The sequence below is a fragment of the Lichenostomus cassidix genome, chromosome Z (assembly GCF_008360975.1).
Source record: "Lichenostomus cassidix isolate B80296 chromosome Z, HeHo_3.0, whole genome shotgun sequence".
In the NCBI taxonomy this organism is placed as follows: Eukaryota; Metazoa; Chordata; class Aves; order Passeriformes; family Meliphagidae; genus Lichenostomus; species Lichenostomus cassidix.
The window spans coordinates 66,381,294-66,395,289 of NC_139511.1; the positions used below are offsets into that span (position 1 = coordinate 66,381,294).

The 13,996-nt window shown below is 52.1% G+C and overlaps 1 protein-coding gene across 7 annotated transcripts in view; it reads right to left on the bottom strand.

Annotated features, from left to right (window-relative positions):
* CNTFR (ciliary neurotrophic factor receptor) overlaps nt 1-13,996 on the bottom strand; it is a 200,801-nt gene that overhangs the window by 47,412 nt on the left and 139,393 nt on the right. For all 7 annotated transcript variants that reach the window (XM_085041924.1, XM_085041928.1, XM_085041931.1 and 4 more), the window contains one exon: nt 9,278-9,508. In XM_085041924.1, coding sequence (XP_084898050.1) covers nt 9,278-9,508 — 231 coding nt within the window. The remainder of the gene's footprint in view (nt 1-9,277; nt 9,509-13,996) is intronic.

A 13,996-nucleotide genomic window follows, 5' to 3' on the forward strand; every position in this document is an offset into this window, starting at 1 on the left:
GCTCAGCACAAAGCCACTCACATTGTCCAGCTGTGGAGAAGAAAAACATCCAGAGTTGGAAATGCTCAGGACAAGAGAGCCCAACATGAGCAAAAATACAGCACCAAATTCTGAGCTACAGCTCCCAATCTCTCCATGGTTTCCTGGCATGGACCCATTGAGTGATCTCCTGTCCTCCAGAGGAGAACCTACTCTTCCTAAACATCCAAACTCAGCCACACAGGACATGCAGTTTCCCTGTGAACCTGACTCTGGTCCATCATGGTTTCGTGATCACTCTGTCCTCCACATCTCCCAGCTGGGGCAAACTGCAGTGCTGGGGAGCCACTGCTGGTCCCCGCTGACACAAGGTTCTTTGCACACACTGCTGGGCTCTTCTCTTCATGTCCCCAGAGTGAGACCAAATTTCCCCATGCTGCTTGGCACATCAGCTTGTCATTGCTCACTCATTTTCGGCAAACATCCCTCTCCCTCCCCTGCATCACCAGCTGCCAGGCTGCCCAGGCTGGTCCCCTGTGAGCTGGTGAAGAGAGGGGCACAGAGCCTGACGTTAGCCGTGCTCAGCAGGCTGTGTATGGCTCCTGTCAGCACAGAGAAGACCATCCTAGAGAGAAAACAAGCAGCCGTCACCCTAGGGATGGTATCATAAACCATTTTAATAAGGCATTTTGCTCCCCATCCCCACCATCCTAACTCATGCGAACGCTGCCTTGTTCAGTTGGCAGCAAACGATAAAGACCCCCAGGGAGCACAGGAGGGGGAGAAAAGGGACATCTGTTTAGAGCGCTTCTACTGCATGGCTCTCCCAGGCTATTTCTATCTCTTCTTGTCAAAATTTATCAACTGCGTAATTGTTTAAACAGCATTAAAGTGCTTGGAGCAAGAGCAACTGGAAATTGTCCTGCAGTTGCCTCTGGTACTGATGCTGACAGCTCAGGAAGGGACTGGGGAGAGAAGGGATCCATCGGGCATGGGAACCCTCTGACTCCTTTTCTGGGGGGAGACACCACCCTGTCCTGCTACCAGGAGGAAAATAATCTCACTTTATCCTGGTGCCCTTCCCTACTTTCCAGGCCCAAAGCTCTGCTCCTTCTCCTCTGCTCCCTGTCCTGACCTGCTGTTAGCACACATTTAGTCTGCTAAATTATTTACAACAGACGCAGCAGCTTGGGAAACCACAGCTAATGACAATGTCTTTCATGCTGAAATACCCTGAACTTTGCCCTGACTCTGCTGAGCCCTTGGCTGGCACCTCACTGCCTGCCTGGGCCTCACCGTCATTCCCAGCCACCCCCAGACATTTCATAGAGAGATGGAAAAGCACTGGGTACTGTGAAAAAATGAGGATTGGTTGCTGCCTGCGATCTCCTTTCCTTCCAGGCAGGAGGGATGCGGCCACAGAGGATCTCCACTGTGGGGTCTTCCCACCCCTGGCGACACTACCTCGCCTGGGTCCCTGCAAATATAGGGACAATTGTGCAGTGACAGGCAATAGTTATACCCTGTGCTGGTGACATTGGTGATCTCATTTAAGTAGCAGAGGCATTTGGAGCTGAGGTGGAGAAAGGAAAGCAGCATTTACATGTGCAGCATCAACCCCTTTTCTTCTTGTCCCATGTCTGCAGTGACAGGAGGTGGCTGTATCCCAGCCTGTTCCTCTCCTTCCAGGACCCTGGAAGCTGGGGACACATTGCTGGTGGGAGGCAGGAAGCTTGCACCAAATATTTTGACACGGGGCACTTAGGAGCAGTAAAAGATAAAATCCTTCCTGGAGCAGAGGCCAGTGCAAACAGAGAACCTCTTCAGTTCCTGGAGCAGTCACAGTCCCCACCCATGGCCACCATCCCCCAGCCAAGGAGAGTTTGTTGTCTCAGCCCTAGGCATCCCTAATTCCTGGCACTGCAGAGCAAGGGCTGTGGGAAGCTGTTTAGACTGGACTTGGGATTCTTCAAGTATGGAGCTCTTTTTGTCACGTTAGGCAGAATAAACAAATTTCAGGAGAGCAGAAAGAGGCTGTGCTGCCTTCCACCCAAGACATGGGATGTTGGTGCTGCATGCAGCCTTCGGTATTTGTTCCAGGCAAGGATGGGGAGGGTTTTCCAGGAAGCTGCCAAAGTCCTTTTTCCTTTTCTCCTCCAGCCCAGCAGCTGGAGCCAGCCTCCCCCTCTGTCCTATCCCATGAGCTTATTCCCAGCCCAGCTGCAGGAGAGGATGCACAGGGAGCCTCTGGGCTCATTTCACAAGTAGGTCCACAGCTCAGGATCCCACATTCACTAAGAGGGTTCTTGCATCTTAAGCAGCCTCTCTCTGATGGACACTCCTTCCCTAGCTCTGGCTGGTCACTGGCAACCCTGGCCTTCGCCACTGGAGGAGGGTGGCAAGGGGGTGACCACCTTCTCCCCTTCTCAGCGTCCTCATACCGCATGATGCTCATGCCATGACTCCGGTGGAGCCATGAGCTATCCATAGCACCCAGAGCCGGCATAAGCTCATTGGTCAGTGGGGTCAAGTGTGGGGCCACATCCCTCCAGTGGGGACCTGCCATGGGACATGGGATACTGCACACATTGGCCACCTCATGGGCATGCTCTTCCCTCAGGTAACAAGGCCAGGCCAAGGCCAGGGCAGAGCTGCTGGTGCTGCCATCCCATGCCGTGACAACTCATAAACACCCCGTGACGCTCCACTGGCCTCACCACGCCACTCTCCTCTCTGTCCCCAGCTCCCCCGCGGGAAGGGGGGAGCCGTAAGGATGGAAAGGGGATATTTTTATTGTTTCTGACACCGGCTGCCCCAGATTATCATGTTTTACGTCGCGAGCCAAGGAAGCATCACTCTGCTATGCTGCAGCTGGGCTGGCTGCCCAGCCCAGCGAGGGAAGGAGGAGAGGAGCGCAGCGGGGCGCGGGTGCGTGTGCGGGTGTGAGCATACGAATGTGTGCACACGTGGGCCACGGGGCACGGCTTCATTCAGCCCTTCCGCCGCGGCAGGCAGCCTGCAGCCCACTGAACGGGGCGGAGAGGTCGCCTGCTGCCTGCAAACGTGTTTGTTTTTCTAGTCCGGCTCCTAATTCGATTAGGGCTAATTGCATTTGGGAGCGTGGTGGGGTTTTTGGGTGGGTTTTTTTTGGCTTTCTCCTTAAAGAGCCGGCATAGTAATTTGCATGCTCTTACCCAGGATGCCTTTCCAGCTCTTAGCCGGGCCAAGACCTGAAATCTGGTTGCAGGCAGCACAGTTCATCCATTGAATTTTCCCAGCCATGAACAGACAGCACAACATGGGAAGGCAGCGACTGGAGAGCCTGCATGCCTTGTGAAATAAATCCAAATTTCAATGAACGTAGTATATCTGCAAGTTTGTTGTTGCTCCCATTCTCCCAGGAACTGGGGGGGATGGTGCCTGGCTGTGAATTGCCTCAGGACCACTGCACCTATCCAGCCCCCAGTGCTTCAGGCACATGGGAGAGAAACACCCTCCATAGTAATGAACCCAACAGCTCTGGGTGCATTTCCTGATGATGGAATACTAGCAGTCACTTAAATTTATTAATTTCGCCCTTGCTGTAGGTTTGCTCCATGTTAATGCTGTACCTCAAGCACTGCTTGGGCACAGCCTTGGGGCTGCCCTTGTGTAGGACTATCTCCAAGGAGCAGGAGCACACGGGGAGGGTGAGAGGATGAATTGAAGGAGCTGGTGCTGTTCCCTGCCAGCTGGCCCTGGTGCCAGGGAAATGTTCGCAGTCATGTTTTACTTGTTGCTCCTGAAATAGCCTAAGTTTACATCAACACGGGAGAGGACTGGAAGAGTTCAGAGGGGAAAAATCCATCAAAAGGGCTTTTTAAAAAAAAAACAACAAAAAAAACCCCAACACCCAAAACAAGCTCTGTGTCACAAATTACTGGACATGAGCAAGAAACTATCTGCACACACTAACCCTGAGCCTATGCTTCCCCTTCAGCATCCAGACAGGAGCACCAGCCTGACCAGAGGCACCCTGAATCAAGGCAGAGGAATTTTGCTGCCAGAGCCAGCCAAACTTCTGTTCTCCCAAGCTGGCATGTCATCAGTGCCCTTCTGCAGTTTTCTCCACTCAAACAACCTATGGAAACAGGCAGGCATACGTCAGCCCCTAGCACTGCCTTCCTCCACTGTTTAGCCAGTACCTATTGTGAGATACTCACGCCTGCCCTGATGCTGCATGCCGCTACTTGGGAGCCAGAGGTGCATGTCTTACGTGGAGAGGTCACTACCTTCTTGTTTTGCTTCGTTATGTTGGATAGGTGAAACAGAAAATATATTTTAAAAATAACAACAAAAAAATAGATGCAAACTTGTAGTACAACCCTCTGGCTGCAGCTGGAGCCCAGCTGGGAAGAAAAAGACTTCTAAGGCAGAGAAAAGGGAGGCTCTGATTATTTATTAGTGGCCGATGTTTGATTGCTTGCTAATCAGTCCAGAGAACACGCAGGCTCTCCTGGCCTCCCCACTCACATGTGGTTCCTGTTGCTTTGCCCCTTTCCCCCTCCTTCTCTCTGGTTTTGCTTTGTTTGTTTTTCTGTTAATTTGGTTGTTTTTTCCATGTCATTTTCCGTCAAACCGCATGTTTTTTCCTCTTTCTCTCGCCAGCCGCTGCAGTGACAGACATGGAGGAAGCAGGCCAGCCTGGGACTGCTTGTACTCTGCCAGTCCCTTTCCCACCATCCTGGGAGGCAGGAATGCCCATGGGGCAGGGCCAGGGCTGCCACCAGGCTACAACACCCCAGGCCACCACTGTGACATGGAAGATGACTCCACTGCCTGTTTCCTGATCAGTTCCCCTGCTGTTGCAGGAGATTCTGCTGTATTTCCTCTCCCAGGCAGACCCCATCCCTGCCTGAAGTCCATCCCATCAGGCAGCAGCCTTTTTGGTCAGCGAGCTGAGCGATGAGGGTCAGATGCACTTCTTCCAGAGCTTATGCACCCCCAAAGGAAGACAGAAGGGCTAAGGGGCAAAGGCACTGGTCGGGATGGAGATAAGCAGGTTAGAAAGGGACAGAGGGATGGGAGTGGAAGGAGGGTGCCTGCCCTGGCTGCCTCCCTCCCGCCCTCTCTTCTTTGCACACAAGGCCTCCCCGCTCCCATGTGCGCTCTCCGGCTTCTGGCAGCCTTTCCGACGCGCGTTTCCACTCCTCTCTGGCCCATTAGCAGTATTTTTATAACATTCTGTAACGCACAGAGCCATGTGCCAAACCTCAAGAGTGCATTATTTCCCAATGTCTTTGTTACATCCACCCCCAGGCCCTCCGGCTGCACATTTCCAAATGCAGAGCTGTGGCTTGTGCGGGCAGCCAGAAGCCTGGCACCATGCTCCTGTTACCCAGAGCTTTGCTCTCCCTTCCTGGCCTGCTCCTGGTGCTCAGCCCTTGGCTCAGGCCAGGGATGCCTCGTGTGGAAAAAGACCTGGACCCATCTCTGCTTCTGGCCACACATAGGCATCTGCTGCTCTCAGGCTGTGGGGCAGGTGATCACTGAAGATAAAGACCTGGTTGCTCTCCTGTGCTTCACCTCATGCTCAGCTGCCTGAGAAAAGAGGCAGACCAATAAGTCACTGCTTGAAGTGCCCTGGAAGAGGTTTCCCCTGGAGAAGAGACCCCTTCCCCCAGGCCAGTTTGTGCTGGGGAGGATTCATGCCTTGTAGGTGGCTGATCTAGGACCTTTAACCACAAACAAGCTTGGGGGCCCTTCCTTCTCGGCATCCCTGGGTGCACACTGTCCCACCACATGTGCACCAGTGTCCCCATTGCTGCAGTGAGTGAGACAGCCCAGCCACCCCTGGCCTCTGCAGGGTGCTGCTGGACTCCCAGCCACACCCACATGGTGTGGACCTGGGTGTCAAAACCCATCTCAAGGACCAGATGAACAACCTGTCCTGACTGCTGAAGCACACTGATGAGACACCTTTACACACTTGTGCCTGCACCATTATATAGCATCCTGGCCGAGTCAGCATGAAATCCTCACCCCACATATCCTCCTGTCCCTCCATAGCCACTGGCTTATCCAACCAAAGCCTTCTGGTCCTTGTGGGCCAGAGCCATTACAGATAATATCACTGAGAATGGCCCAAACACAGTCCAAACCTGGTGCCGAAGCTTCCCCATCCCTTCCAGGAGCTCCCCTTTCAGCACAATCTGATCCCCTGTAGCTATTTCCTAAGCTGTGTTCCAATTCTCATACTAATCCACATTTTCTCTGGTTTAACTCATAATTTCCCATGTGGCATCATAGCAAATACTTCACTGAAGTCAAGACAGATTACACTGACCACATTTCTGGGCTTAGAAAACTGGTTCCCTTATCAAAGAGAGCTATCAGGTTAATCTGCTGTGATATATCCCTGGCAAGCCCCCCTTGTATTTTTTTCCCCATTTTCCATTTGTGTCCACGTCTTTAATTGCTCCCTCTTCCAAGTGCACCCCGCGGCCCCACTGTGCTGTGGGGTCAGACTGTCTGATCAAGACTTTTTCCTCCTCTCAGGCACAGGAGACACGTTGCACTGGGTACCACCGCTGACCTCTCAGCTGCTAATGAGCCTTGCTAATGAACAGATGTCCTCACATGGGGATAAGGTGCTCCCCAAGCCTTCCGTGCATTGTCTTCTTTGAAGGTGGCTCCATGACAGAGGATCATCTCCGGGTTTTATGCTCCCTCCTCTCCCTTAGCCAGTGCTGCCCGTGCGTCTCAGCATTGCTGCTCAGACCCGGCGGGGTTCATTTGGTATCGGGCTCTGCCGAGCTTACTTTTAATCTCCCCTGAACCCTGTCTGCAGAACCAGCTCTGCTCTTCTCTCCTCGTTTGCTCTGTATTTATGTGGCTAACCCCCCTTTTCATTTCCTCTGCAAGGTCTCGCTCAGCTTGACTCCTGGCAGGTCTCCCTTTATCCCTGTGCTCGCTGACCCCCATGACAGAGCTTGCTTTGCTAATTGACACCCTTTCCTGGTCCTCGACCCTTCCCTGCTCCATCTCCACATCCTCCCTGCAGAGCTGTATGCTCAGGAGCACCCCTGCCTTGCCTGGGGGGCACATTCCAGGTAGCATCATTTATTTAATGAGATCCCCAGCACTCCTCCACGTGCAGCCCCAACCTCTCACTCTCACTGCAGTCATCTTTCTTGTTGCCCCAGCAGAAGAGAAAAATGCAGGCACAGGCCTGTTTTCATTTAATTTCCCATGCAATTGGAATGAAATGAGTCCAAGATCCCTAAAATCCCAGGTTTGGGCTCCCAATGCACTCAGCTGCAGCAGTGATGCTACCACAGGGCCATACTGCAAACCTCCCGTGAGTCACCCATCTCCATCTCCGTGCCCTAGCCCATCTTCACTCCCCCCTGGGATGCTACCAAACCCACTCCTTTGCAGGAGTCCACACAGCTCCAGGGAATCATGCCCAGCAGAGCCAGGACACTTGGGGTGGGGTGGGGGAAGCACGGGTTGGGGGTGCAGCGCTGGGAAAAGAAACCTCACAGAGAACATTAAATTAAAATCCAGCCAATTAAATTAATTACCACTAAAAGCGTCTCACCTGATTAGTTCCTTGCACAGTTAATTGTGTTAACAACACTAGACACTCATTTATTTATTTATTTGTCACCCTCTCTCCTGGGGTTGGTGGCCCCTGCAGTGTCCAACTGGGCTCCTCAGCTGCCCAGTGCTCAGGGGGGCTGTGAGTCTCCAGCATATAGGAACACACAGTAATAGGAAACAGCAGGATTTGGGCTCTAACGCTGAGCAATTCCCACGGGTCCCTGAGCGGATTGACAGGGATTACTATTAGCGAGGTGCTTAGCAGATGGAAGAGCCATTGCAAAATCAGTGATGCCACAGCTGCAGAGGAGTTGGTTGGAGGCTGCAGATCTCTCTCCACTCCTTGCAGGGAGAGTGGAGAGAAGTCTCCAATTTCCTGAAGACCTGAACTGCAGCCCTCTGTGCACTGGCAGAGCCTGGGATGTCTCCCTAGATGGGGTCTGCTGAGCACATGCCTAAGCAGAGGAGCTGCACAACCTCCTTGTGCTGCTGCCTGCACAGGATCCAGCTCCTGCCTTTTCTGGCTCTGAACTGGCTGTAAACACCTCCTGACCTGACAGTGCAGCTAGGAGGCCCCTGACTCATTTGCTGGGCAGTGGCCTTTTGGCCTGCCATGCCCCTAACCCCCACACCTGCTCACTGGTGTAAGCCCTGCCCTGTGCCGACTGCCTCCCCTCGTCTGCTTCTCACATCACCTTCCAGCTCCTTCCAGCACCCCTTCCCCTTGGCCCACATGCCAGGATCCATCCCACATGACCCTAAATTACTTGGGCACTGTACAACATCTCTAAAATTCTAATCTTTTCTCTAGGTGCACTGAACCCCTTGTTCCTGATTCTCAGGGCTTATACAGACCCTCCTGTAACCCTCTGTCCCTGGACTGTGGCCTAGGATGGAAACACCACCATAGCTCTGATGCAAGGTGCAGAAAGTGAGATAAGGAGTAGAGGAAGATTCTGCTATGTCTTCCAAACCCAGGAACATACAGCCACCCACACAATGCATCCCTGGATAGTGGAGCTCCCAGCTGGTGCATCACAGTAACCATCCCACAGCCGGCTCTGACAGCTGGTGCTCCCAGACACCCACTGCTGCCAGTTGCGTACACCGTGCTGCAAAACACACAGTTGCTATCAGCTGCACAAACACAGCAGCCCTCAAAACACACAGCTGCTATCAGCTCTCAGCATCATGTGAAATATAGCACAACTCTTATCTCCCCTGCTGAGACCCATGAATCGGCGCATCCTGCGCTGAAGATATACAAAATGCTGGGGAATGAGCAGCAGTCCTCCAGCATGCCAGTGCACCCAGGAGCCTGCAAACCCAGGGATCACCAACACCTTTTGGTGTTGGCTGCTTCTGTGAAAAAACCACACTGCAGTAACCCCAGCCAGGGCTTCTCCTTGCTGACTGCAATCCTCTCTGACAGCGCTTTCCTCCTACAGGACCGGATGGAGAAGCTACATCCCTTCTCAAATTATGCCTGAGGCATCATTTAATCTACTGACTTTGATCCAAAGCTTGGGGCAGAATTGCTGATTCCAGATGGGATTAGTATGCCATGGGGAGCTCATATGTGGTGTGCAGGTGACAACCCTACGTATGGGAAGTAGAGGGCTTGGCATGGCAGGAGGAGGGGGCTGTGAGGAGTCAATACAGGAGCAGAGATTCTGGCTCTCTCCCTCTCCATGTGACGTGCTGGGATACTCACTTCCCACCCTCAGGTAGGTCTGGTATTTGAGATGCCAGGAGGAGCCCTCATAGCAGGCGTACAGGCCGCTCTGTGACAGGTCAACATTCTTCAGGATCAGGTAGGACCCGTTCAGGCGGGAGTCATCGATGTCGGTGCCATTGGCTGTCCAGGTCACGGCTGCATCCCACTCCATGGAGCCACACTTCATGGTCACGTCTGCACCTACCCGCTCATATTGGGTGTGGCTGTCTGTGGGAAGGAAGAGGAGAAAAACAGATGAGCTCAGAGACCCTCAGCACGGTTGCCTTGGAAATAATATCTTACTATCCCATATGGGAAGGACTGGGACATGGACTGACTCTCTGTTCGTGGCCAGGGAAGCCCAGATTCTCCTCCTGTCCCCAGTAATGTTTTATTTTAGACTACAGTGGACCAGCTGACAAATAGCAGAGGATCAATATTCATGGATCACCTCCACCACAGGATGGTTTCATCTCACATTTGCTATGGAGAACACATGTCAGGGGTGCATGTGTGGCCCCACAACATGGCCAGACACACACAACAGCAAGACATTGCCAGTCCTGTATCTACATGACTTGTTGCAGGACACGAACCAAACACACACACATCAGAAACTCCCAGCAGGAAGGTGACACAGCCCCAGGACTTGTCACCAGCAAACTCCAGGTATTTATTAGCACAGATGGGAAGCAGGTAACTCTTCTTGCAATTCCCTATCTAGGAAACCAGGCAGGAGGATTGCAACCTGACCATGCTGTGGAAAGCCACAGCTGCTTGGTGCATGCAGTGCTGTTTGTCTCCCTGTCTTGATTTTCTTTTCTTTCCACAATAACATGATGCCTTGCTGAGCTGTTTGATGTAGCATCTCACGAGTGGGGCAACACAGCTCATTGGGCACCAGCTGCCTAATTGAATTTTCTCAGGTTTCTGGACAGGAGCTGGAGCTGACATTCATTAATGATCCTTAGCAACAGAATATTTCCCGTGTTGCTACACTTGGCTGTGCTGAGCTGCATGTGGCAAGGATAAAACCATGTGAGTGCAGGTGCGTGACACAGGATGAAGCAGGACGGGAGGATGAATGGGGAATGAGGTTCCTTCAAGGCTTCATGAAGCCTTTGTGCACAGACAAGAGTGGTTCAGTTCTCAAAATTCTCCTGGGCTTCAAAACCACCTTTGACAAGGTGCCTTCCAAGGAAACTAAGCAGCCCTGACACACGGGGAAAGTCCTTGCAAGGATTTATAGCAGCTAAAGTCACTAGACCAAAGGTGAAAACAGTCAGTGTAGCAGCAGAAGATGTCAGTGTTGAAGTCTGACAGAGGTCCCAGCTGGATCAGATCTGCCCAACACCCTCGTAACTCACAAGTAAAAAGGGTTAGGGCAGAGAGAGAAGACAGATTGCTGCTGAGGCTGTCAGGGCAGCCAAATCACAGCTGGGCTCCAAAGTGTTGCAGAAGGACATCATGGTACAGACCACTGGGTGGTAACCCTGTGTTGATAAGTGCAGAGTGGGATGCACACAGGGAAAACAAAGCCTGGCTTCACCTACACACTCATGGTTCCAAATGTGCCACAGCCTCCCCAGAAACCCATCCTGGAGCCATCACACTCAGTTCCCTGAAAACATCAGCTCAATGGTGACCAAGAACGCAAACCCAAGATGGAAAGCACTGTAGCTCAAAAGCCATGAACAAACCTGTCCCTATGCTGTTAGGAGCACAGCACCACAGGAAACATGGCAGAGGAAGGAAACAGGAACAGCTAAGGCTGGAAACACATGCCACATAAGGATGGTTTAGTAGACTCAAACCCTTCATCCCTAAAAGGAGACAACCAAGCAAAGATGTGACAGATACCTTATCAATGACAAGTGACATGAAGAGGACAAATAGAGAAGGACTGCTCGCTCTTTCTCCTAATAAAATAAGAGGGAGCAAAACAAGCAAAAGAAAGTGGTCTTTTTTTGCACGAATTGTGATTAAATTACAGAAATCTATGTCCATCAGATGCTGTTGATGTCAACACTGGAGGGGGCAACACTGAGTAAATTAATCCATAGCAGAAGACATGTCTTAAAACACTGAGCTGCCCTGGGAGCCTTAGGAGACTGCAGGCAGCTGATGGTGGAGAGGGATGGGAGAAGAACTTTCAAGGCTTCTCCTCTCTTTTCTCCCTCTCCAGACATCAGCTTCTGCATCCTATTGATAGATGGGACCACACAGGCATGATCCAGCCATTCCTTGTGTCTAAACCCACAGCCTGATCCCATCTGCAAAGCTGGCCCTGGAGGTCTGCCTGGCAGGTTTCAGCCCTCCTGCAGATGGTCTATCAGGACAGCTATGCCTGAAGGGATAAAGTAACTTTGGGGATGTAATCCCTGCTGGAAAAGGGGGTGCTACGGACAGGGAAAAAATGGGTTGTGGTGAGTAAGATGCTGGTGGGATGCCTCATGACTGTTTCTGACACTAGCCAAGGATGGGGACCTTTGAGAAACTGCGCTGATCAGAAAAGTGTATTTCAAGGGTCTTTAAACAGCTGAGAGCAAGTACTGACACACAGAAAGAGGGGAAAACATCTAAGATGAGGCATCTGTGTGGGAAGAGGTAGCTGGAGTAGGACCAGATAATCAGACAGATAGGTCAAAGTGGAAGAAGACAGGTGAGTGGATGGATAAATGTGTGTAACCACAGACAGATGGACAGCAGGCTGGATGGGCACAGATTGGACAGAGGAAAGGAGAGATGGAAGGAGAATGAATGGGAGTGGTGTTGGGTGGATGGCTGGCTATTTGAATGGCTCTGGAGGTGGATGGAAGGATGGATAGATGGATGGATGGATGGATGGATGGATGGATGGATGGATGGATGGTTGGATGATGAATGGATGGGAAGTCAGATGACCAGGCACATGTGTGGATGGACAAATACACATACCAGAGTTTAAGTAAGAGTTTCAGCATCTCACCCAAGTTCTCTTCTAATTTCTTCTATTGTATAAGTGGTTTTGTGTTCCTGTTTCCTGCTGGCTTACATGTGGCCATTTGCTATCCTGTCCTTATGCTTGTAGTTCTGCTTGGCACAGACACTGGAGACACTGCACCCACCAGCCTTGCGTGGAGAAAGGCTTAGTGCAGAGATGGACCCACCAACCTGCATCTCTTGCCTGGCTCCTGCCTGCCCAACACCTAGCCCCCGGGAAGGATTGAGAGTGGGGGAAAGCTCTGGGGTGCACAGTTCAGCCTCTCAGGACTGTGGCTGAAAGCTTGTCTGTAGGTAGTGGCCGAAGGACTAAGCTGAGAAGGAAGAAAAGGCACCTTGAGTTATTTCCTATTTGTCCTTAAACACAGCGCAAACACTCTGGCATTCATCCAGAAGGGCTGAGGAAGCCATTCCTGGAAGACAGGTCTTTGAAAGCAGTGCTCCTTTCCAAGGCAATGATTTAAGGTTCCTGATGAAGGAGAAACCCAAAGCTCGGCTTCAGAGGAGGCATTTCCCCTGGCAGGGTTTGCTGAGGATCTTACTGGAACAGAGACAGGTCCCCATGTCCTCCCTTGCCCCATGCCAAGTGTGGCAGTCCCACCCAACCACAGTGATGTGCAGATGTGTGGCAGCCCCTTTGGGAAGGGGCACCATGGGGACATCTCCCCTGGAATGCTGGAGCAGCCCTGTCTTACACTGAGAACACCAGCTCTGCTTTAGGATGCAGATGGGCAGGGGTGACCAGGGCTTTTACTGGGACCCTCCACTTCCTGCAGGCTGGGAATGGGCAGGAGCCCCTCCAGCCCACCAGAGGTCCACAGCTCCCTTGAAGAGGGAGGGAAGGGAGGCTTGTCCACACTCCTGGTCAGCATGTCACTGGTAACACATGGGATCAATGACCACAATGGTGTCTGTGCTGCAGGGCCAGCCCTGTTGGATGGACATCAACTGGTGACATGGGTGTCACGGTAGAAGATCTGAGCTGAACATGAAGGACAGTTTGTTCCCCTGGAGGGTGATACAGCGCTGGGACAGGTATCCACAGAGGGGGAGAATCCTCATCCATGGAGATTGTCTGGGCTCTGTTGACAAAACCATGGCTGATCTGATCTTCTTCTGAGGACAAACATTTTCCAAGTGGGACACTGGACTAGACACCAAAGATTCCTTCCCAGCAACTCGGATGTGATCACTGGCTAGAATTGACACTACAAGATGCTGCCCTGCCTCTGCCCCACCCTGCTTCTCCAAAGTATGCTGCCTTTTGGATCAAGTGACATCACAAGGCTGTGACAGAGGGGCTGTGATGCTGCACCCCAACCAGCAACCCCTCTCAGCATCCAAGCCCACCATGGGCCACATCCTCTGTCAGGGCCAGCATGACTTATGACATGAAGACCCAGATCTAGAAAGGAGCCATGCTGAGGCATAATGGGGGCAGAAATTACAACTTTACCCACAGCCCTGCTAACTGCAGTAGAGAGAAGATGGGAGCCAGTTGGGGTAAACCCACTGGACCCAGGGCAGCTTGATGAAGCCAGCTGTGTCCTGCTTTGCTGCTCCACTAGTAAGTGACAGCTTGACAGGTCCTGCAACTGCAACACGGACCAACAGGACTTCTTTCATCCAGCAGAGAGATGTGGAGGGAAAATGGGACAAAGCAGCTGAGATGTGGGGCTCATGGAAACATATTTGATGCTTCCCAGATCCATCCAGCTGGAAATCCAATAGAAA